The following is a 25,284-nucleotide window of genomic DNA, read 5'->3' on the forward strand; positions in this document are numbered from 1 at the left end:
CTAACATTAACTGTAATGTTTTTCAAAGTCTGTTCTTAGCTGTATGTTCTTCTGTAGTGCCAGCGCCTTATTCCTTAGATAAGGCTGTTGTTTGTTTCTGGAGCTTTTGATGCGTATTGTTTTCCGGCACTGGGATTTGTGTAGTAAAACATGCGGCGGATGGAAGGGAAGTTGAAAGCTGTTTTGTGTCCTTCCTGGGACCAGAGGGAAGGAAAGGAACTTAACTTGGGAAAGAGCACGTGGGTAGGAGGGGAGTTGGGTTCGGCCAAGATGAGAGCCGGCTTTGGCTGGACCCCATGCTCTCTTTAGACCTGAGACTCCCATCACTAAAGTAGGCTGGCGCCGGTGGCCCGGAGCCTAGCTCTCGCCTCCGTCCCAGCCGCGGCGCACACCTCCGCCACCCGCCCAGCCGAACTTCCAAACTTTTTCCTCCTGCGGGGAGAGGAAGGGTGTTATTAAGTTTGAAAGGGAAGTCCCGCCCTCTTCCCGGATTCCGATTGGCCGGGGTCGGCCCCACCCCCTCGAGGGCCGCTGCAGGATTGGCTGAGAGAGGGGAGCCCCGCCGCAGGCCCGCGAGCGGTGGGCAGCCGGGAGCCCCCAGGTGGCAGGTGGGGCCGGGACCGCCGGCGCCGCCTCCTCTGCCTCCCCGAGCGCTCGCAGCCCTCACACTTGAAGGTTTGCGCGCGGCACGATCGCGCTGCGCCGCTGGGAGCCGAGCTGCGAAGAATTGGCCATGAAGAGCCTGAAGTCCCGCCTGAGGAGGCAGGACGCGTCCGGCCCCGCGTCGTCTGGCGCCGCCGCCACCGCCAGCGCGGTGAGTCCCGCGGCCCCTGCGCGTCCCGCGCTGCCGGCGCTGCCCTCCCGAGAGCCCCGGGGTCCTGTGCTCGGAAGCGCGCGCCGCCCTCCTCAGCCTTCCCTCAGCCGTCCCACTCCGTTGGCCTGGGGACTCCTCGCTGGGATTGGGCGTCGGCGCGGAGACCCTGGGACCCTCCCGGTCGCCGGCCCGGCGCAGCACCCACCCCTCACCTCCAGCTCTCCGAGCTCCTGGGAGAAACCCGGGCGCTGCGGGATTAAATGGGCCCCCTCCTCCATCCCGGCTTTCTGGGTTCCCCCCTACGCCCGGCGACCCTGGCCCTTCCTCTCGCCGGGGATTGGCCCGGCTCCCCACTCGCGCTCTGTCGGGCCGGGCTGGCGGGGGCCGGATGGGGGAATCGCACCCCGCAGTCCGGGTGGGCTGGGCAGCGGACCCCGCGCCGGCTCGCGGCTCTCCGCACCCTCCGTGGGTTCGACTCGGAGGCTGGCGGGGCGGGGGTTGGGGGGGGGCATCGTATGCTGGCTGCCGTCGCTGTATCACCGGGAAAATTTGATTTCTGAGGGAGGCGGACGGAATCGGGCGTCGATGCACACAAAGCCCCGTGGATGGTGATCCTGGAAGCGGTGGTGAAACTGTGGGGCCGAGTTTCACCTGTGGGGCAGATCCGTGTGGGACAGGCATTCGGTGTTCATCTGCAGCCCGGCCTCCGTGTGCACGCTAAGAAGCACTCAAGGGCCTCTCTTGAGTTGGCCGGAGATCAGAAATCTTGAGAAACAGCCTGACTACAGATGCTGGGGATTTAGATAATTTGGCGAGTCAGAAGAATGGCAATATCATCAGCCTTCTATATTCTTAAATGTTACTTAAAAAGTCGTGACGAGTCGGAAACCTAAATGAGATGGGATGCTCAAACTGCCCAGTTGCCCATTTGGAGTATTAAAAAGGACCTTTATGATTTTGCACAAATTTTACCAAACGATTATATATGCTTATTATGAGAATACTATTAATCTGCTTTTGGTTATGAGTTAATTCAGAATTGTGGCTTTCCTCCGCCTGTTTCTGGGGTGATTTTACTTAGACTTAACAGGAAATTGTGGCAAAACTAGGCTCTTTAATTTCCAATAAAAAAAGGAAAGCTATAGATATTTGATGATTTGATGTTGTTTAATAAAGCGTGAAATTATTTTCTAAGCGCGGAGAGATTACTTTGTTTCACGTTGTTTTTTAGATAATAATTGACATGTCTGTCGTTCAGTGATGTCGGAGGTCACTGTAGTTGAGTTAAAGATTCAGCTTTTTTGTAGTGCAGGTTGTGTTTAAGCTTTATCAAAGATAGCTTTTTTATATTTATTTGCTGTATTTTCCCATTTTTTTTTTTTTACTTGCATTACAGATCCACATTCCACTTGGAGGTTTTTTATACCTTAATTTTATCCTGTTTTCTCTTCTAGAAATGCATAGTATTTAATCGTTATTGCTATTAACAGCATGCCAGTTTGCATTTTATAGTTTGGAACGCGAGGTGCATCTCTCTGAACTTAAATCTTAGCACTTACTAAACTGAGCATTCTTTTTTTTTTTAAATAGTTTTTTGCTATTTTTTTTTTTAAGATTTTATTTATTTATTTGACAGAGATAGAGACAGCCAGCGAGAGAGGGAACACAAGCAGGGGGAGTGGGAGAAGAAGAAGCAGGCTCATAGCAAAGGAGCCTGATGTGGGGCTCGATCCCATAACACCGGGATCATGCCCTGAGCCAAAGGCAGATGCTTAACCGCTGTGCCACCCAGGTGCCCCCAGCATTCTTTTTCTTAAAATAGCATAAAAATAAAGAGAAATACATAGTATAAAAGGTAGAACCTATCTGCTTAGAAAACATGAACATCTCTGTTTACGTTAACTATTAGAATAAATTTTGTAAAATATTTAAATGAAAATAATTGAGTTGATGACTAGTAAAACCAAACCAAGATAGAATAAAATGAATGTACAGGAGAAGTAGGTTCCTTTTGCTTTGGATCTATACCATAATCCCTCATGTCGGATTTGGTCACATGCGTATGTATTGTTGGTGTTACCAGTTGCTTGCATGTCCCTCCAGAGAGCGTTTAGCATATACGAGCAAATATGAATATAAATGTTCACCCTTTATGAGAATGGTAGCACACTGTACTTGTTCTGTATCTTTTTTTTAAAACTGTAATTAGGCCCATTCAGAGCATCTCCCTTCAGATCCTTGCTGTAATATGCAATGATGAATACGCCTGTGTGTATTCGAAGTTTGTGTGTGTGTGTGTGTGTGTACGTGTACGCTTGTAGCATCAGTTCCTAAAAGTGGAATTGCTGGGTTCAAGATACGGTGCATTTGTAATACTGACGAATGTTGTTTAATTTCCTTCGTCATATCACTTTTTCTATGCTTTTATTTTCAGAGCCCACTGCATGTTCTTTTTTTTCATGAACAGTTTATCCTTTCCATTTTTCTATTGGGTTGTTGATTTTTTAAAATTCATTTGTATGTACGCTATATCAAGGAAATTACTCATTTTAATATGAATAATTATGTTTTCTTAATTGGTTATTTGTTTTACAACTTTGTTTATGGTGGCTTTTGGTCTGCAGAAATTGGTTATTTTTATGCAATTGAATTTATCACCCTTTTGTAACTTTTCGGTTGGTTTACATTATATCTTGGCCTTTCTACTCTGCAATATTAAACAAAAAGAAAAAAATTGCACCTCGTTCCTTTTAGTTTTTTAATTTGCTTCATTTTTTAACATTTAAGTTAAATGTTTGATCCATATAAAATTTATTCCGGTGTAAGGTAAGGGACATATATCTTGCTTTCTTTTTTACTCCCCGATGATTACTTAATTTGAATCTTAAAGCAGTCATTTTAATTATGGAAATAATCACAATATGGTCTGCACAACTTTGATTTGAGGAAAAAAACCTTAAATGCTTATTTCATAAATATTTTTTCTTACTTAAGCTTATGTATCTGAAAGGGATGCATTAGCAATAGACTGAGGTATATAAATATTTTATAGTATGTGAAATATAGACTCTTAACATGCTATATTATATGTAGAAAAAAATCATTTAAAATATTCTGAATAGTACCATGGTTATAAATATGCCAGTGAGCTTAGAGTTCACTCAACAGAGGTTACGTTTATACACATACACATAAATGTAGTTCATAATTATAAACTGTGGGTAAAATACAGTTGAGAGTTTGTCCTGTACTAGCTGAATCTGGAGATAGCTGCCTCTTTTAATCATAAAATAAGACTATTTTTGTTGTTGACATTTATCTTAATCACTAAATTGGAGCTTCAGATTTCTGAAAGGGATAATTAAATGACTGTAAATGCCATTTCAAATCTAGTCAATTATATGTGCAATTATACATACAATTATGTATACAATTATATGTACTGTGAGAATAGGCTATTCCATTTTCACCTAGTTCAGACTAGGAGAATTGAGTAATTAAAATTAAGGGGCTATATTTCAAGAACTAGTGGATGTACTGCAAACAAATACTGTAAGCAGACATTTTGGAAGGGGGTTCCACTAAACTGTACGTACACCTAACATTTGTAGTAGAGTAAATGCTTGATCGTTAAAGTTATCTCTGATATGGGAGGCTCTGGTTGTTTTTGCTGCCATTTCTCTAGGCTACTCTGATTTTGGAACAATGAATTCTATAAATGAGCTACCAGATATGTTCTAAAGCATCTTGTTAATGTCTCAGGACCCTGAAAAAATATTGGTATTTCTGAAAACATTTAGAGTTACAAATATAGCAACTGAAAAATATCTTCAAAAAAATTCTGTTGGTTCCCACTAAGAACAGAAGTTTGAGATGTTTGGGGTGCCTGAATGGCTTAGTTGGTTAAATGTCCAACTCTTGATTTCGGCTCAGGTCATGATCTCAGGGTTATGACCTCAGGGTCGTGAGATGGAGCCCTGCATTGGGCTCCCCGCTAAGTGAGATTCTCTCTATCTCAAATAAATCTTTTTTTTTTTTTTTTTAAGTTTGATGTGTTTAGAAAGCATGAAGGATTGCATTTTGTCTCAGTTGTGTTTTCGAAAATGAGGGTTTTGTGTTTTCCTCTGAGAATTTGGAGTATGTTTGAAAAGATGTTAATATTATTATAGCAATTTTGGGTTAATGTAAATAATTAAGATCACACATTGTTACATTTAAACTCATGATACTTAATTGAGCACTGTTTACTCAGTTTCATTAAAGATGCCAACCTTTGATTAAAAATGTTTAATTTAGTTTTATTCCGACAGTTTCCTAGAGTTATCCCTGCATTGTATTTCTTGTGGTTCTTGAAGGAAGATCCCAGTAAAGAAGCCCTGTATTTATACTTTTGATGTCAACCCCAGCTCATCATGGTGATTTGAATTGCTGAATTTTATTATTATACCAAAGCAAATGGTTGAGTTGCATTGGTACATCTTTTGGTACACAACGGGTCCAAGAACTTAAATGAGGAGTTAACAATTTAAATTCTTTTAATAACAGTGGAATAGTGGTTGTATATCTTTATTTTCAAATTTAAAATTATTAGTTCAGGAATTGGACCTTGGTAAGCAGTTATCTTATTTAATTTGGAAAACATTTACGGAACACGTACGTTAGACTTAAAAATGAATTAATAATTAGATCCTTTGTGAAGAAATAGGTAATTCCAAGTTGGAAGCAGAAAATGTGCACGTTGAGCCTGGAATCCTTTGTTCCCCTAGAAAGCAAGGAGGCTGTCGAAGATTAGGACTCAGGGGCCAACTTTAAGAGGTTCCCGCTTGACCTGCGATGGGACAGTTCCATCATCAATAAGGATAATATCACAGTGTACCAAAATCTTTAAATCTGTGAATTCATAATAATGATTACAAAAAAAGGAGAAAGTTGTCACTTTTGGAGACTGCTAAGGAGCTGATGTATTCTTTTAAGAACCAGAAAACAAAGACAAAGAGGTATTATGCTTTTCCTCAGGCTAACCAAATATTTGATGAGAGAAGTTCCTCTTTTTTACAAGGTGTTTTATCCCAGCTAATAGAGGAAGAAGGGAGACGGAATTAGTATATCACAATTTTACATCTCCTAATGAATTGATGGATCTAGGCAAAGACAGTGATTATCATTGGCTACTAATGTCTCAAGAAGAAAGAAAACCAAATGTAATTTATCTCCTGATGGAAATATCCATTACTGCCTATGAATAGTCTTGCCAAAGGAAACAAACCTGAATATGATAGGCTTCTGGATCTTACCTCCGTTTAACAGAAAATACAGGGATGGAGGAACATGGACATGCAGTGGATGTAATTATGATCATGGGACACTCTTAGAACAAAAGGCCTAGTTTCTTCAAAAATAAATTATAAGAAGAAAAAAATGGAGGAGAAATCTGGAGATTAAAAGAGATTCAGGAGAAATATTAACCAATTGTAATGATAGACTTCATGTAGACCTTGATTAATAATAAAAATAGGGGCGCCTGGGTGGCTTAGTCGGTTAAGCATCTGATCCGCTCAGGTCATGATCTCAGCGTCCTGGGATTGAGCCCCGCATCAGGCTCGACGCTCAGGGGGGATCTGCTTTTCCCTCTCCCTCTGCTCCTTCCCCTCTGCCCCTCCCGCTGCTTGTGCGCTCTCTCTCTCTTTCTAATAAATAAATAAAATCTCTAAAAAAATAATAAAAATAGTAGTTTATGACAGTTGAGGAAATATAAACACCACCTGGATATATGATGGCTTTGTGGAATTATCTAAAAAAGATTTAAATGTCACAGTGGTAGCAATGTAGTTATATTTGCAAAGCTTTTTTACCTTTCAGAGAAACAAGAGTATACTATTTACAGGTGAAATGATGTGAAATCTGGGACTTGTTTCCAAATAATCTGTGAGTGAGTGGGTAGAAGTGAGTAGGGGGTATGGCGGAAATAGGATTGGTCATGAATTGTTGTAGTTGGCTGGTTCGTAATACTACTGTATGTACTTTTTGTGATGCTATTGTATTTTGTATATGTTCTAAAATTTCTGTAATAAGAAAATCTAGTCACAGCCTTCAGATTTTTAAGAGAGCTAAGAAAAAATAGTAATACCTTATGTTAAAAGCCATTGATAGCCGTGTGTGTAAAGTGCCGCGTAGGCACAGATGTGTTAGGGTGGGGTCAGGGAGGAGGCAGGAAGGTGAAGTTGAGACCGGGCCAGGTAGACAGTTGGAAGGGCTTTCCAGGCTGGGGAACAGCAAGCGCGGTGGTGTGGAGCTGTGAAATTACAGAGTACTCTTAGGGAGCACCAGGTTTGGAAGGCACTTTGGGTGTTATGATGGGGGCTGGTGCAGCTGAGGTATGGATGAGAATTGCAGTCAGAGTAAGGAGCTGGAGGGGGCACGTAGGGGTAAATATTAAAGGAAGGCTTTTCCTTTTCGTCTTTTTAACCTGAATTAAGAATTTGGATTCCTCGACAGGTTTAAGTCCTTGTGCAGAGAGATTTCTGACTAGAGTAGGTAAAGTTTCATCTAAGGAAGTTATTCTGTCAGTGAGGTAACAAGTTCACCCCTCTTTTCCCTTTCTCCCCAGAATTAGCTAATAGCCAGCAACATTTTATTCTTACCAGCCCTGTTTAATTTACAGTCGAATGCTTGGTGAAGAAATCTACATCCAAGAATTTTAGATTTAAACATTATAACTCATGTGTTTCATCTCTGTCATAATGGAGGACTTAAGTATCCTGTTAGTAACCGTGCAAACATTTGTCCTGGCACCTAAGGAATATAACAAATGGTTGAAAATTTCCACCTGCCCGAGCTTATTTATGCAAGAGCAGTCAAATTGATTTCTGTAGGGAATTTAATTTGCCAAAAAATGATTGAAATTCACTTACTGAAATTGTAAATAGAAAGGTGGGATAATATACGCTTATTGCCTCATTTTCCTAAATCATAAAATAATTAAAAGCTTTATATAGCTTCTCTTCTAGGCTTAAATATATAACACAAAAATACAAGAGTAAATTTACCTGATCGTTGTCACAAAAATGGTTTTGTCTTTTGGACTTTTGTTATCCTCAGAAATCTTGAATGTTACCAACATTGACTAATTTATTTCCGAATGATAGAGTCTCCGAAATGATGTGCAAAAGATGAACTGATATAATTGAGTTATTAAAGCCCTGGCAAAAGATATGATGAGCTGTAATTATATAATGGAATCAGACCTGCTAAGTGCCCTTGAGAGAGAGTAAGTGTATGACTGAACCAGTCAAGATAACGGCTGTTTATTGTTTTAAAAATCTACCCCCCCCATAAAGGTCATACATGTTCAGGGTAGAAACCAAAATACAGTTGAAGATAAAGAAAAAAACAAGTCATCATTCCATGCCATAAACCACTGCTTATGCTCTTTTTAAAGTTTCCAGATTGCCTCTTTGTGGTTCAATCAGCATTTAATTACCTTGGTGCCGCAGTAATGATATATGTATAATTTTTTGAATCATATTTGATTCTAATAACCCTCATATTTAAAATTATAAGTATTTGAAATGATTTGAGCAGATGTGAATGTCCCATAGGAATACTAAGCAAATGCTAGTAAATTACTTATAAAGAAATTACTTATAAGAAATCCAAGTGTCAATAGCCAGTATTTTTTGAGCATGTATGCCCCAGCATTGTTCCAAGTGCTTTACCTTAGCTTACTTACTCTGATTCACAGCAACCCTAAGAAGTGGGTACCATTGCCATCATTTTACAGACAATGGTAAATAATTTACTTGCTTAAAGTGTCATAGCTGATAAGTGAAGATTGGGTAGCCTAACTCTGGAACCCGTGTTTTTAACTATTGTCAACTGATGGAATTTCAAATTTAAAACTATGGCATTGTATCTTGAGCCATATACCAAAGAAAATTGGAGGGAAGGGTGTTTAGGGGGAAGGAAGGCCTTTTATGTTAAGTCTCAAAACCAATTTGTGTTCTTTCCAGCAGTGTGTAAAATTGTTGGATTCACTATGCCTTTTAGTAGTATGGAAATGGAATATGATCCAGTAATATGATTTAGAACATAATTGTCAACTTGATTGTGAAAAAAAATAGCTTTAACAAGATATAGCTTTAATCTGTGTTTTTGATTTCTAGGGAGTGTGGACATATTTCTATGCTTATTGCCACGTTCACGTCTTATTTTAGAAACTCTGTTCTTTGACCATTTTTTCCTTTTGATGCCTTGTTCATATTGATCTTTAAGGGCTTTACCACTTTATTTTTACTACTCGATTTTTTGTAGCTTTGAGAGTAGTGTGTGTCTCACTATAGCTATGTTGCTGACACCTTCCCTTATATTCCAGTTTTTGTTTTATGTACTAAATTTTGTGATAATTGATACATTAAGACTGTTGGCTATTTTATATTCACTGTGGAGTGTAACTAGTGGTAAAAAAGTCTTTAATTTGTCCCATTCAGCTTTTGTCTTGAATTCTACTTTGTCATATTATCTGTGATATTCTTATCCCCTTTCCCTTTTTGCTTTTGCATGTGTGTGTATTTGCCCAACGTATTATCCTGCCATTCTTGGTTTTAAATATTTAGGAGGATGTATGGGTGAAACAAGTGCTGAGAATCCAGTAGAACTGAAAATTGTGGGCTTACAGTCTGGAGATGCATATGTACAAGTGTGGACCATAGGGTATATACTTTTTTTTGGGGGGGTATGTTTTCCTTATTGATATGTTGTCAAGATTTGACATTACCTCTGTGGTAAGGTTTTCCCGTTCAGGTGCACAAATAATTATTTTTTTCAATCTCAGTGACTTTTGGTTCATTTTTTTTTTTTAAACCAGATTGGGACATTATTTAAGAGAGGGAAGAGGGGAAGGACATGTGCATCATACTTTCTAAACTAAAAAAGTGAGTTTTTTAGTTCTTCTTCCAGCTTGGTTTTGTTATTCCATGATTTTCTCATTTGCAGGGTACTTACCCTGTACAGAGGTTTGGGGTACTTTGAAAATGAGTATCCAGTGGGGAAGCCTAGTGTAGTTGGTTTCTAGTGAGGGCACTACGCACTGATTTTTTCACCTCTGTGAGGGAGGAAGAGCCCATGAACACTTGCTAATTTACATGTGAGAGATGTTTTTAATGAGAGATCTTTTTATGATTCATCTCTTTTTTTTTAATGGTTGGATTCTTCTTAAAAATTAACATTTTATATTTTAAAAAGCACTTTATGAAATAGAAACAACATTTGTGGCAGTGGCTAAGTAGAGAAATGTGGAAAATGGAGTGTTTTCTCAGCCTTAGAAAAACCAAATTGTGGGCCAAAGAATGTCCATTCCTAGCTCTTGCAGCCGTGCCTGGGGCAGTATGGAGGCAGGGCAGCGTGTGAGTCTTGCTGCCCCTTTGTGACCTTAGGCAAGTTACTGAAATATATTTGTTTCCTCATTTGGAAAATGGGATTAATAATTATAGTTAAGAACTCAGTAAATGTTAGTTCTCATTATTACTAACTGAAAAATCTCACCAAGGGTCTTTCCATTTTTATCCTTCATAACCAGATGAACAGCAGTCTTTCCTGATCTTTTCCTTTCCAATTAACACATGCCCTTGTAGGCTTTTAGATCTAGAGCTTGAAAAGGCTATCTGCTCTCGCCTCTTGCCCCAAGAGGTGTCTCTGTTTTTCATATTTAAAAAAAAAATGTTTCTTGAAGGCCTAGGCTAAGCAAAAGGAGTGAGATGATAGGAAGGTAAGAGGCTCAAAGTATGGTGGGGGAGTTCTATAAACAGGTAATACAGAGTCGTAGCTGCTGCGACAGGGGAGTGTTCTCAGTGCTGATCCAGTCTGGTGCTGAGGAGTTGGCGAAGGTGTTTTTGTTTTTTTTTTTAAACAGGATGAGCTGCTGTTGCTGTTTTTTTAAAAAGTTGAGGTGAGATTCACATAACATAAAATTAATCATTTTATTTTATTTTATTTTATTTTATTTTATTTTATTTTATTTTTAAGAAAATGATTATTTGAAAGAGAGAGCACGGGCATTGGGGAGGGGCAGAGAGAGAGGGAGAAGCAGATTCCCCACCGAGCAAGGGGCCCAACATGGGACTCCATCCCAGGTCCCTGGGATCATTACCTGAGCCGAAGGCAGACGCTTAACTGAGCCACCCAGGCACACCTAAAATTAATCATTTTAAAGTGAATAGTTCAGTGACATAGTAAGTTCACAATGTTGTGTAACTACCATCTCTGTCTAGTTCTAGAACATTCTCATCACCCGAGACGGAAACCCTGTACCCATTAAGCAGTTGCTTATGTGATCCAGGAAAAGATGAAATTGCTCTCCAAGGGAACAGCAAGAGCAAAGGCATGGAATGGAGTCAGGAGTTGGGGGAGAGGGCAGTTGGTTTGTCAGCTTAGCTTTGGTGAACCCTAGAATAATAGGCAAGGGGATTGAGTAGGAGATAGGCATGTGGGGAGGTTGGGGCTAAATCTGGAATGGCTTAAAATAATCCATATTTTCAGAGTGTTGGACTTTGTCCTGTGTATTCAGAGGTTGGGAATCACAGGATCAAATGTGTTTTGGCTGGATTACTTGGTAGCTCTGTTCAGGATGTTGAAGAGCTCGAGCTGGGCAGCAGATGGATGGTTATGAGGCTGCTGCCATAGTTCAGGCAGGAATTCGTGAGGGCCGGAATCGTTCTGCAGGGGTGGAGAGGAGGGCACCGTGAGATAAACTGGTATCCGTGCCCCAGAGAAGTTGTAACTTGTCAAAGTCACGCATGGTCAGTAGGTAAGAGCTCCTGCTTGCTGGCCCTGAGTGAGCCCCCTAAGCCCCCTGGGTGTGATGCAGTGTGCGGGAGGCGCATTCCCTGACTGGAGGTAATCGTGTGCTAGAACACCTCCTGCGTCTTGTAGGCTAGTGAGCTAGCATTGTTTTAACGTGCACTTGATACACAGCCGGTTTGGATGCATAGTTCAATGTTCTGATGATGATGTCTGCAAAAATAGTTTTGAAAGTTTAACTTACGATGCTAATAATCATTATAAGCACAGATTCTGAGCACATATCTCATCTGTTTTCTCCAACGTTTATTACGAAAAATTGAAATATAAAATGAGAATAGCACAGTGAACTAGGATCTGCCTGCTCACTACCTAGATTCAGAAGTTAGCATTCTGCTGCATTCGTTCTCTCTATATGTATATGTGTATAAAGATAGAAAATATACCCACATTTTTCATTGAGCCTTTTGAAAGTATATTGTAGACATTGTATTTTACCTTTAAAGACTGTAGCATCCATCACTTAAGAATAAGACATCCTGGGGCGCCTGGGTGGCGCAGTCGTTAAGCGTCTGCCTTCAGCTCAGGGCGTGATCCCAGTGCTCTGGGATCGAGCCCCACATCAGGCTCCTCCGCTAGGAGCCTGCTTCTTCCTCTCTCATTCCCCCTGCTTGTGTTCCCTCTCTCGCTGGCTGTCTCTCTCTGTCAAATAAATAAATAAAATCTTTAAAAAAAAAAAAGAATAAGACATCCTACTTATCTACAATATAATAGTGATATTTTGAACTGTAACTTTTATTCATAGATAAGGAAACGTAGGCGTTATATGACTTATGACGTTGAAGCAAAATTGGAAGAAATAATGTTTTCCAATTCTTTAGACTCCTTTATCTTACATTGTACATGATACTACTATCTCTCAAATTTAGTAATATTAATGCATTATTTTGATGGTTTTTGTCACATTCTTGAAATGTTCCTGCTAATGGTTAATATTCTTTTAAAATGATTCGCTTAAAAAACACTGAAATATCAGTATATTTATTTAGAAGGAAACTGGATGAAGGGCAGGAAGAAAAGGGGGTCTTAATGGTCCTCTGGGGTGTAGAAATTATCTCTTAAAGATGAGCATCTCTAGGGAAGGAGCGGTAATACAGGGGTTGGGGCAGGTGGGAAGAGGAGGTTGGTGTGCAAGGACGTGGCTGCAGGCAGTGTGTGAGTACTTGTGCTCTGCCTGTGTGGTCTCTAGATTGAGCCAGGGATCAGGGCTTTGGTGCTGGCTCCTCCTGTTGAAACTTTTCTTATTTTTCTTACGTTGGGCTTCTCTTACTTCTCTCTCCGTAGCTCCAGGCCCCACTGCTATATCTGTCCCTGCTTGCAGGCTGATCCTGAATGACCTGGAACCTTAGAAGGAGCTCCCAGTAGACTGTCTTTGTGCCAGTGAGGTGTATACAGTATACGCGGTGAATAGACCATACTTTGAGAAATGCTCAATTTCAGTATTCTGCTAAGTAATAACTTTCCTGTTTGTGGAATGATTTTTTTTTAAACTTCCCTTTATAGCGAAGAATGGAAATTTGTTGAAATTCTTAAATAATTATGCAGTCATTAAAATTTGAGAATGCACATTTTAAAAAAATCATATATTCTTTAAGTATAACTGTATCCCAGGCCCTGTGTTGCCTATGGAATGTAAACACAAAATTCAGTGTATATTCAACATTATTTGGAGTTTTTCTTTATTTCCTTTTCTCTAAGCTTAACTATCACCTGGAATTATATTTAAGAACATACCATTTTTGGATGGACAGTAGGTTATTGAAATACTCAAATAGCTTATGTGAACATGTAAATTACTAACGTGTCCAATATTTTATTTGACTACTAAATAAATATTCTAGTTTAGAATATTAGATACATGGCCATTTTTTTTTTTTTTTTGTATTTCTTGTAGCTTTGGGTTTCTTATATTGGTCTATTTCATAAGAATTTTTATAAAAATCAGTGCTTTGACATAAATTATTCTATGATTTTTTCCTTGTGTAAGTAGAAGGAAAATGGTGTGCAATTTTAGAAGCATCTTTCTTTTCTTTTCTTTTTTTTTAAAGATTTTATTTATTTGACAGCAGGTGGGTGCGTGGGGTGGGGCAGAGGGAGAAGGGGCTCCCCGCCGAGCAGGGAGCCTGATGCAGGGCTCGCCGGGATCCGAGGACCCTGGGATCGTGACCTGAGCCAAAGGCAGACAACCACTGAGCCACCCAGGCACCCTAGAAGCATCTTTCATTTTAGGGTCCATACCATTCAAGTAGAGATATTCTATAGGCAAAAGGTAGGAATAACAAGATGTCAGAAAAAGCTTGGTTTGAGTCCAGGCACTGCTATTGAAAAGCTCTGTGACATTGGGCAAATTACTTGTAAGTTTCGAGTCTTTTTCTTATAAGATGGGGATAATTTTACTTGCCTTTCTACCCTACCAGTGATTTTAGGTATGAACCATTTTGGAAGTTGTAGAACAATACAAATAGAAATTTAAGCAGTGGTTATTATCTGTCAGTTAAAACATACGTTAGTTTTTGTCAGGCGTACCTAAAGTCGTACCGATCCAGTTCGGAAAATACAGAAGACATTGCTCACATCTTGAGGACGTGAAGCGTCACCTTTATTGTTTATTTGTGGAGTGGAAAGATCTTCTGAATTCTAATTTGAATTGCTTTTCCTGTTAATTGCATGAGTGGAGAATAAGAAGAGTACAACTTCTGTTTTTGCACAAAGGAGTTTTGAGTTGGTTAGCTTAATAAAAACACACTTGAGAGGGAAAAATCTTTGTATGGTTACAAAATGCGTATTTTTCCCCACCAACTTTCATTGGAGAGTAGCCCAATGAATGAGAACCTTGCAGCCTGTGGAAAACATGACACCTGTGCATTCGGTAAGCGTTGAAGCTATGGCTAGTGTTTCAGATTTCTGGCTGTTAGGAGCGTCTCATTCCATTGGTGTCATTCACAGCTATCGATGTGTTCTTTCTACCGGTTAGTACCAATAGGCAGAATCCTGACTTATTTTGCTGGAAACCAGTCTTTGGAATTCTGTTGAGGGACAGTCTGTCAACTTGTATATTTGCCACTGTGTCAGTTATAATTACTCTGAGATTAAAAGTTTCAGCAAAATTCAGTTCCACCAATATTTAACAGAGTTTTTTTTTTTTTCTTATTTTGTCGTAACACTTTTATTGCCTGCTCTCATTTTCTTGTGACTCTCAGAGTTATCCAGAGTGCCCCACCTTGGGTCCAGTGTCAGCCTAGTGGCAGGCTGTGGGTAATTTTTAGCCCAAGAGTAGCTGAGATTTAGAAAGACTTCTTTTCTCTGGCTAGAGGGGTGAATTTTCTGAAGGCTACCAAACATATTTATGGTCTGTCACATTGTACTTGCATTCAACAAATATTTATTTAGCACCAACTATATGCAAGGTTCTTTTCTTTTTCCTTCCTGCCTGCATGCCTGCCTGTCTCTTCCTTTTTCTTCCTCTCCTCCCTCTTCCCTTCTTCGCTGTCTTGTTCTTCCTCTTTCTCCTCCACTACCTCCTCCTCTTTTCCCCTTCTTCCTCCTCCTAGATTTGTGTGTCGGGGATGGGAACCATCTTATACCAAAGTCAGTTAGCTGACTCCCTCCTGAGAAGACACTCTCAGCCTGGTCCTTAGCTGTATCCTTAGTCCTAGTTTTTAATGAACTTTGGGTGGAATAATCTGTATATGAGCTGGTTTTTCATTTGGCTCATTTACCTCCTTTCTGATCTTTATATCTAGAATCAAACTGGAGTTTTGCGTTATAGAAATTGCCACTGGTTTCAGAGTTCTTTGCTTCTCGTTTCCCTAGGCATTATGATTTGTCACATGAGTGGCATAAACCTTTATTTCCATTTTTATGGTTCATTATTTCCTAAATGTTCAGCCTCTTATTGTGACTAGAAAATTGCCCCCCCTAAAGTTGACAATTTTCCAAAAACAGATTTTAAACCAGGAGAAACTTCAGCTATCTTTTTTATTTAACCAATTTAAAAATTCATATTATTTTATTTTCTTACCAAGTTTTAAAATAACCTTACACTTTATTTCTTTAATGGATTTAAATATTCGATTTTTCACATTTTAGAATTGGAAAGGATCCTAAAGTTTTTCTGCTCCAGTGGCAAAATTACCTTCAAGCTTTTCAGCCACAATGCACAGTTGGAAGTACAGTTTCTTTTGTGATGCAAAGGTGTGGTAGACAGAATTCTAAAAATGACCACCCAGGATCCCCTCTCCCGCAGGACTTCGACTATGATGAGGTAACATGCCCATGATTATGTTGCTACATGGCAAAAGAGATTTTGCAGATGTAATTTTATTTTTATTTTTTTTTAAGATTTTATTTATTTATTGAACAGAGAGAGACAGCCAGCGAGAGAGGGAACACAAGCAGGGGGAGTGGGAGAAGAAGAAGCAGGCTCCCAGCTGAGGAGCCTGATGTGGGGCTCAATCCCAGGACTCTGGGATCACGCCCTGAGCCGAAGTCAAGTCAGACGCTTAACGACTGAGCCACCCAGGCGCCCCTGCAGATGTAATTTAAGGTTGTAAATCACTTGACTTTGAGTTAGCCAATAAAGGAGATTATCCAAGTGGACCTATTCTAATCACATGAATCCTTTAAAAACAGATTTTTCCCTGACTCAGAGCAGAACTGAAAGCCAGAGAGGTTTGAAGGACAAGAGGGCTTGTTATGTCATTGCTGGCTTGAGGGTGTATGGCCCGTGGGAGAAGGAATGCCAGTGGCCTTAAGGAGCTGTGAGAGAGAGAGGCTTTGGTCCCACAGCCAGCAAGGAAACAGGTGCCGTGGTCCGGGAGCTGTAGGGAACTGAATTCCACCAACCACCTGAATGAGCCTGGAAGCAGATTCATCCCCAGGTAGGAGCTGGGCCTGGTTGGCCTGGTTGGCACCTTGATTTGCGAGACCCTAAACAAAGAACCCAGTTGATCCCATGTGGACTTCTAACCTACACAACGGTGAACTAATAAGTATTGTTTTAAAGCCTCTAAGTTTGTATTGAATTTTTACACAGCAGTAGAAAACTAATATGCAAAACTGTTTTGCAACCATATGAAGAAGTTCTGTGGAAGAGATGGAATTCTTATAAGTGAAGAAATCAGAATAAAAAAATGTAGTTACAACCTGATAATAATCATAGAAAACAGTCACTTGGGAAGAGAGTAGTGGGGATATACAAAGATGATCATCGTTATGGATTATGACACTTTTATTTTCCAGTTTTTGTCAGGTTACTTTTTATAACTAAAATAGATTTATATTAGTAGAATTTATAATAAACCTATTTATGCAAAACTAGGAACTTAATTTTATTTGGGAATTTATTATTGGGAACATGCACATTCACAGGCCTGAAAGACTCTTGCAGGTAAGTGTTACATGTGAAAAACTTCCAAATATTCCCCTTAATTTTGCTTAATTATCGACTATCATGAAGCTCATTGGTAGCAAGAACCTGTAGGTAATTAACTAAACCCCCTGTATTTCCTAACACTTACCACTTTTTTGCTGGGAAATAGCTTTTGCTGGCCCTTCTTGTATTGACGAGGAAAATGCACAGGCCTGCAGTTTTCTGAAGAATTTCTGAGTAGAGGTCTAGGAGTGACCACTGGAAAGATAGATTTTAAAGCTGTTGTGTATGGCCTTTAGAATAAAGATGTGAGGGGCGCCTGGATGGCTCAGTTGTTGAAGCGTCTGCTTTTGGCTCAGGTCATGATCCCAGGGTCCTGGGATCGAACCCCTGTCAGGCTGTCTGATCAGCGGGGAGCCTGCTTCTCCCTCTCCCTCTGCCGCTCGCCCTGCTTGTGTGGCTGCGCTCTCTCGTGCTCTCTTGCTCGCTCTCTCTGTCAAATAAATAAATACAATTAAAAAAAAAATAAAGATGTGAAAGTACTCCCGCTTATTAATATTTGTCTTCAAACCAAAGGTCCTGTAGCCTTATTAAAGTTAAAGCGTTATTTATTGCAAGGAGTCCTGTAAGTTAAACCCTTATTGATCAGAGCGTTTCTATACACACACTGAGGAAGAACAGCAGTTTTCTTAATTGCTTAGATCTAATTACATTCCTGCTGTGGAACTGTTCTGAGGGCGTGGGAAAGGATGAGTCACAAAAGAGGAAGGAACTACACTTAGGACCCATTAACAAGACTTTTGGGTGTGGTGTGTTTGGGTGTACTCCTAAGACAAATGAAGTGTCTCAGTTAACACAATGAGGCTATCCTGGAGAGTTTTTGTTGTTGTTGGTTCTGCCCTGTAAGATAAACTTTCCTGTGTCTGCTCCTGACTGCTTAGCAGGGTCGATCCTCCTCAGAGAGGACGGTTGCATCATGAAGGTGAAACCCTATCCTCTAAGTTATTCTTGAATCATACTGATTTCTTAAAACTAGCTTTGCTAACCCCGTAGGATACTATTGGCTTTTTATTGTTCCTGGGTGATAACACCGATTCAATTAAATGGCAATACTTGGAAAAAATGATGAAAATGATAACATTTCAGTTTAAAGTGTGAATACACATGGTTAAAAATTATAAACCACTTCAATTTTTAATTTTTTTTAAAGATTTTATTTATTTATTTGAGGGAGAGAGCCAGCATGAGCAGCATGAGCAGGGGGGAAAGGCAGAGGGAGAGGGAGAAGCAGGCTCCCCGCTGAGCAGGGACACCCCCAACCACTTTTACTTTATTGTGTTTTATTTTTATTATTTTTAAAAAGATTTTATTTATTTATCAGAGAGAGAGAGTGTGCACAAGCAGGGGGAGCTGCAGATAGAGGGAGAAGCAGACTCCCCACTGAGCTGAGCAAGGAGCCTACTGGGGACTCCATCCCAGCACCCTGGGATCATGACCTGAGCTGAAGGCAGACGATTAACCAAATGAGCCACCCTGGCGTCCTTATAAACCACTTTAAAATACCAGGCCAACTTTATAAAGGACAGTTCTGGAAACTTCCTGGAATGCCTGACTTTTCTACCTTCATAATTTCAAAATGTTTAAGTGGTTCGATTGTGTGCGTGTAGGTGACCCTTCCTGCTGAGTTCCCCTGTCCCTGTTTGGTATCATCATTCTAAACAGGCTAAGCAGACTCTGTGGTTCTTTGAGGGGATGTAGATGCGAGTAGGGCGTAAGTGTCAGGGCTGAGTACAGGACAGACCTTGCGGATGTGAGAATCAGGGTGCTGTTTCCTGCTAAGTGCAGTTCCTGCTGGACTGGAGGTGAGATTAAAACAGCAGGCTCTTGCCTCATATTTTTGGCTCATCTCCTGGCCCTGAGGACGAGTCTCTCCTTAAACTGGTACTGTAAGCAGATCTCTCCCCAAACCCTGGTCCGGGCTTTGCTCATTGATGCATCATTGGATTAGCAAGTTACTCTATTTTCTTTTCTTTTCTCTGAAGGAGAAACTCTTCTCTTTTGCCCAGAGAATCTACAATGAGGTTCTTGTATATATGGTTCTTGTATATACGACTTGGTTGGTTCTTGTATATATGATTTCACTTGGTCAATGCTATCACAGATTTATACATTAAAAGAGTATTCAGTTGATTCATAAGGTTTTTTATGCGAAGTAGTTTGATTTATATATATCATTTTAGCAATGTAAGTATCGTGAGAACAGTTTAGAACAGTAAGTATTTCATGACTGACTGCTAGCTTTTCTAATATGTTGTTTGGGTTTGTTTCTTTTTTAATTGTCGAGGCAATATTCTGATTTGTGCTTACTTTTTAAATTAACATTCTCTATTCCTGTAATTTATTGCAGAAGCTTTCTGTGGTGTGTTTTACATCTGTAACTGGCGTTGGATTGAGAGGTGGAATTGGGAGGTAAATTGCCATTGTCATGAAATGGGAAGAAAAGAGGAGTAGACATGAAACCTAGTCCTGAGACAGAATTTTATATTTGGAGGTTGAGAGAGAAGCAACACGATTGATTGATTGGTCTTCAAAGAAATACTTCTTATAAGAATCATCCTGGGGCTTAGAGATGCACTACATACCAAATTCTGGAGTATTAATTTAGTTTAACTTCTTTTCAATTATCTTTCATGTTGACTTCAACAAGATGGTAAAATTTTTGGTTAAATTATATAAATTAGCAGGAATCTATCATCAATGGACTTCTGAATGGTTACTATGTAGCCCGTTGGGAAGTTGGTATACATCTTACATATCTATAAAGTTTGCATTTTAGAATCATTTGAATAGCCTTTTAAAGCAAAATTAGTTTATATTGGCAGGAATAAGACCAAATTATCTTTACCTTAATTCATCTCTTTATCGCAGTGGTTCTCAACTGCAGGCAGATCTGTTTTTTTGGGCACATTTGGCAATGTCTGGAGACATTTTTGGTTGTCACGACTTGGGGGGTACTACTGATGTCTAGTGGGTAGATGCCAGGGAGGCTGCTAACCCTCCTGTAATGCAGGGGACAGCCCCTCCGCTACAAACGCTTTTGTGGTTCAAAATGTCAGTAGTGCCAAGTCATAAAGTATAGTTTATGTCATCCTTTGCATTCGCCATTATTCCTCCGTCTTAGGTGAGCCAGGATTTTTTAAAAAGTGCTCATATCACGGTATTTGGTAGATGGACTAAAAAAATGACCCCATTCTCTACCCTTCCTTGTATCCACGGTCTACAGTGTGACTGTTTTCTTAGCTCTTGACTCTAGGCTGTGCTTTACTTTGGAGAATAGAAAGTGTTGGAAATGATGTTAAGCCTGGATCTCAAAAGATCTCTCATGCTTCTGTTCTCTCTTGTGAACAAGCCCATGCCAGACTGCTAGTTAGCAGTTGCTCCTGTTACCCCAGCTGTCAGCAAGCCAATCACCAGACATGGGAAAGAGGCTCTCCCAGACCAGCCGGCCCCCAACCAACTTTGGCGGTTGGTAGTAGACGCGTGCACAGTCCTGGGATTACTCAGTCTGGCCCAGCACAGCAGAACTGCCCGGTTGACCTGTAGACTGGTGAGCAATAGGAAATGGTAGCTATTTACAATCACTGTGTTTGGTTTGGCAGCAATAGAAAACGGATACATTATGATATAGTAATGCTTTTGTGGGGGAATGGGCATTTTTGCTTTTTTTGTCTAATTATTAATAATTCCAGGCGGAGGGAAGGCTTGTTAAAAAAAAGCCTTGATATGGGATTGTCTTTGTTGTCTTCATGTTTTAAAAACAGGAAAGCCATTGAGATTGGAGTCACGTGAGCAAAGGGGAGAAAGTGGAAAGAGATTAAATCAGTGATCTCTTGGGGTCTGGATCACGTTTGGGTAATGGTCAGCAGGCCGGGTTTTTTTTTGTCTGCTTGTTTACAGAACATCCCATATATTGGGTTTGTTTGATTGCTTCCTAATTTTTACTTTTAGGTTCCATATTTGTGACAAGAATATAAACTACTGGAGGGTTTTAAGTAAAGGAGTGACATGATCTGACTTATTTTAAAAACAATTCTGACTGTTGTGTGGAGAATAACCGTGGGGAGCAGGGGACAAGGGTGGAAGTGAGGAGACCAATTAGTAGATTATCGTAATCCAGTCCAGGATGCAGACACTAGAAAAAATATAATCTATAATAGGTCTTCTTGCCATTGATCAATCTAAATTAATTTTATACGAGACTGTTTTAAAACTTTCTTTGCATCTTCCACGTACTGTCACTTGAGAAATAATGCAATTTAAAAAAATTGTTCTATTAGAATAATGTACTCCTTGGTCTATTTAAAACTCCTCTTTCCCGAACACATTAATGATAAGTTCAGGAAGGGTATGAGAAGGGAAATTGCATGTGTGAGGCTCTGTTATTATCTGTGTTATTGGAAAAGCCTAAGCAAATTATTTATTTGTAGTAGTTGGCCTCTAAATGTGGCTCAGTTCTCTGTTTAAGGACTGTGGGCTATGGCAATTTTTTTTTTTTTTTTTTGAGTAAAAGGCTGTGATTGAGGTACAAAAGATATTCCTTTAAAAGATCCAGACATCTTCTATATAACAAAATTATTATATTTTATAAATACATATAAGCAAATAGACTAACAAGTGTTTTTAACTATAGAAGAAATACTCTGCAAATTAAAAACCAAATAAAACTGACTAGAAGTACTCTAACATAAAATTTAAGATTTTGACCTCAAGAAAAACACCGTTTTTCTTCTCTAATGTAGACATTTATAAGACTCTGTATGAAACATCTCATTCTTCTTAATCTGTTAACAGTAATAGGAATGGTTCTCAAATAGCGTACTGCTACATTCAAAAGGGACAGTCTTCCGCGACATTCGGCCTCAGACACGTAGGAGAGCCACTGATTCCAATTAGTCTACCAGCTCTGAAGAGTAATGATTTTAAAGCACCACAGCTATCCTGGATCTCAGATCTGCTCATTATAAAACATTTTCCACATCCTCGAAATTCAGGGAAATAATACAGTGTCTAGGAGATACCATTGTGAGATACCTCTCACAAGACCTAAGAGTATCACTCAACAACGTTTGGGAACCGGTGAGCTGAAACTCTTGTGACACACAGTGCCTAGCCCTGCCATTAGCAAAGGTTGTGTGCTCTGTCAGCATCAGCCAAAAGGTTACAAGTGTAAGCATTTATTAACTACAATTAGAATAATCACCCCAAGGGGCGCCTGGGTGACTCAGTCAGTTGAGCGTCTGACTTTTGATTTTGGTTCAGGTCATGATCTAAGGGTCGTGGGATTAAGCCCCGAGTTGGGCTCCACACTCAGAGCAGAGTCTGCTTGAGTTTCTCTCTCTCCCTCATCCTCTCCCCTTTCCCCTGCTTGAAAACCCCTCTCTCTCTAAATAAATAAAAGAATAATCACATCAATATAAATAAGTACTGTCCCTCTGTTAAGATGATGATAAAGATAATTAAGATGATGGTAGAGATGATAATAAAGCAGATCAGTAAAGATATTGACAATAAAGATATTGAAGCTCCATTTCTCAAGTACAGAAAGTATTACTTGAAGGTCTGTTGATTATGTTGCCATTCTACTAAAATCAGTACAAAATACTTTATTGCCATTTGTATAATAAAATATAATTTTTAGAATAGTTTGCTGTAAGTAAGAATTTGACTATAAAAACAAAATACTTGGGGTGCCTGGGTGGCTCAGTCGGTTAAGCATCTGCCTTCAGTTCAGGTCATGATCTCAGGGTTCTGGGATCAAGTTTTGCATCGGGCTACCCGCCCAGCGGGAGGTCTATTTTTCCCTCTCCCTCTGCTTGCTGCTCTCTCTGCTTGTGCTCTCTCTCTCTCTCTCTGTGTCAAATAAATAAATACAATCTTAAAAAAATAAAAACAAAACACTTAAAGCATCCTAATGAATATGGAAACTACTTATTACTCCATGCCAAATTTAAATTATCTTCATAGACAGCTGTTATTTGAATGATGTAAAATAGAATGTGAAACATTCAAAACTGCTTTTAATAGTTGTTAAATATTTTTCAAACATGAAAATTAACTGATTTAGAAATTTGGCACTTTCTTCCAAACCCCAAACCAGAGGTGTTTCCCGTAAAGGTATCTGGCAGTACAATATTAGTATTATAACCCACGCAACATTAAATTTTTTTTTAAAGATTTTATTTATTTATTTGACAGAGAGAGAGAGCATAAGCAGGGGCAGTGGCAGGCAGAAGGAGAGTGAGAGGCAGACTCCCTGCTGAGCAGGGAGCTGGATGTGGGGCTTGATCCCAGGACCCTGGAATCATGACCTGAACCACCCAGGCGCCCCTAAATTCTAAAATCAACTTAGAATACCTGAAGTAACAAAGATAGTAAAACTAAAGCATTTGTTATTTACTCCTTTTTAAAAATCTTTGTTTTCTCTGATCATGGAAAATTATAAATCATTAGAAATTATCATTAGGCTTGTCAGGATGTCCAAAATATATTTATTACGTGAAAAAAGCAAGTTGGAGGATGGTTCATTAGAATAATCCCTGCTTGAGTAGCGGAGTTTTTGTTTTTGTTTTTTATTTTATTTTATTTTGTTTTTATTTATTTATTTGACAGAGATAGAGACAGCCAGCGAGAGAGGGAACACAAGCAGGGGGAGTGGGAGAGGAAGAAGCAGCCTCATAGCGGAGGAGCCTGATGTGGGGCTCGATCCCATAACGCCGGGATCACACCCTGAGCCGAAGGCAGCCGCTTAACCGCTGTGCCACCCAGGCGCCCCTTGTTTTTGTTTTTTAAAGATTTTATTCATGTATTTGTCAGAGAAAGAGGAAGCTCAAGCAGCACAAGTGGCAGGCAGAGGGAAAAGCAGGCAGGTTTCCTGCTGAGCAAGGAGCCCCATGTAGGACTTGATCCCAGGACGCGGGGTCATGACCTGAGCCGGAAGACAGATGCTTAACCAACTGAGCCCCCTGGGCGTCCCTGGAGATTTTTTTTTAATTAGAAAAATATATGCCAAATTCTTCACTAGACTCTTAAAAATAAACTGTGATTAAGGAATTCAGCAATACGGGGTTCTCAGACATTCCTGGACTGCACTTGAAGAGATGAATTTAGAAGGTTTGGAATGGTGGCTCTCTGCGTTTTGAATAAACACACACATTTAATGCAGATCATTTGCCTGCTATGCTCTGAGCTGCCCTCTGAAGGATCTTCAGTGCTGTAGGGACAAAGGAAGAAATAGAGGCTGTAAAGGGACCATACCTTCAAACAGAGCAGCTCCTCATTCTTTGTTCGTTTCTGGGCTTCTTTGAAGAAAATTTCTGAAGTTTAAAAGGTTTGAAAACCACCATCTGAGATAACTGCCAATGCCCAGTAGAAGTTCTAGAACACTTTGAAGGTATTCAATAATTTTAAAATATTAAGCGTTACTACCTTATGTTTATTTGATGTTTTTAGTTTTTGAGAACACTTTCAACAATTCTTTTTATTTTAGCCACTTAAACCTGAGCAGGACAAATGGAAAGTATAATAGGACTTGAAATATTTCTTTTTTTTTTTTTTTTTAAAGATTTTTTTTTATTTATTTATGTGACAGAGAGACAGCCAGCGAGAGAGGGAACACAGCAGGCGAGTGAGAGGAAGAAGCAGGCTCCCAGCGGAGGAGCCCGATGTGGGACTCGATCCCGGAACGTCGGGATCACGCCCTGAGCCGAAGGCAGACGCTTTAACGACTGCGCTACCCAGGCGCCCCTTCAAATATTTCTATAATGATGAAGTATCTCAGATAATTTATAAATAGGTTGTCAGTATAAGTATCTGCTCTGTGGACAGTAGAGTTGAGAAAAGTATTTAAAGTCGAAGCAATCAGTTTTAGAGTGCTTTCTGTTTCTGTGTGAAATGATATCAAATAATTTTGAAGGAACCTGTTTGTTTTGATTATGTGCCCTTTCTAGTTGTTATACAATAATTGTTTATGTAATAAAATGAGGAAAAACTTTATCAATATTGTGCTTCGTTAAATGATATTTTTATGATTTTTAGAAACATAAATGTAAATTTTCCTTTTATAGATTACTATTCCCCTCACCCCCATAATGCCAGGGAACAGGAAGGAGACTTTACCTGTACTATTGGATCTTTCTAGAAACCGTGTGTATGTATAATTCTTAATCTAAAATCCATTAGCTTAATC

At 39.7% G+C, this 25,284-nt stretch overlaps 1 protein-coding gene and 1 long non-coding RNA gene across 2 annotated transcripts in view; both read left to right on the forward strand.

The window, feature by feature from the left end:
• Positions 1–634: 634 nt before the first annotated feature.
• The window catches only part of UACA (uveal autoantigen with coiled-coil domains and ankyrin repeats), a 92,572-nt gene continuing 67,922 nt past the window's right edge, over positions 635–25,284 (forward strand). Inside the window, exon 1 of the mRNA XM_040643043.1 lies at positions 635–814. Within this exon, the coding sequence (XP_040498977.1) occupies positions 734–814 (81 nt within the window). The 5' untranslated portion in view covers positions 635–733. The remainder of the gene's footprint in view (positions 815–25,284) is intronic.
• LOC103679024 lies at positions 18,567–24,726 on the forward strand. The gene is made up of 4 exons (XR_572802.2): positions 18,567–18,980; positions 19,447–19,508; positions 20,449–20,646; positions 24,688–24,726. It is a non-coding gene; the product is annotated as an uncharacterized LOC103679024 (long non-coding RNA).

This window comes from Ursus maritimus, unplaced genomic scaffold (assembly GCF_017311325.1).
Source record: "Ursus maritimus isolate PB19 unplaced genomic scaffold, ASM1731132v1 scaffold_27, whole genome shotgun sequence".
In the NCBI taxonomy this organism is placed as follows: Eukaryota; Metazoa; Chordata; class Mammalia; order Carnivora; family Ursidae; genus Ursus; species Ursus maritimus.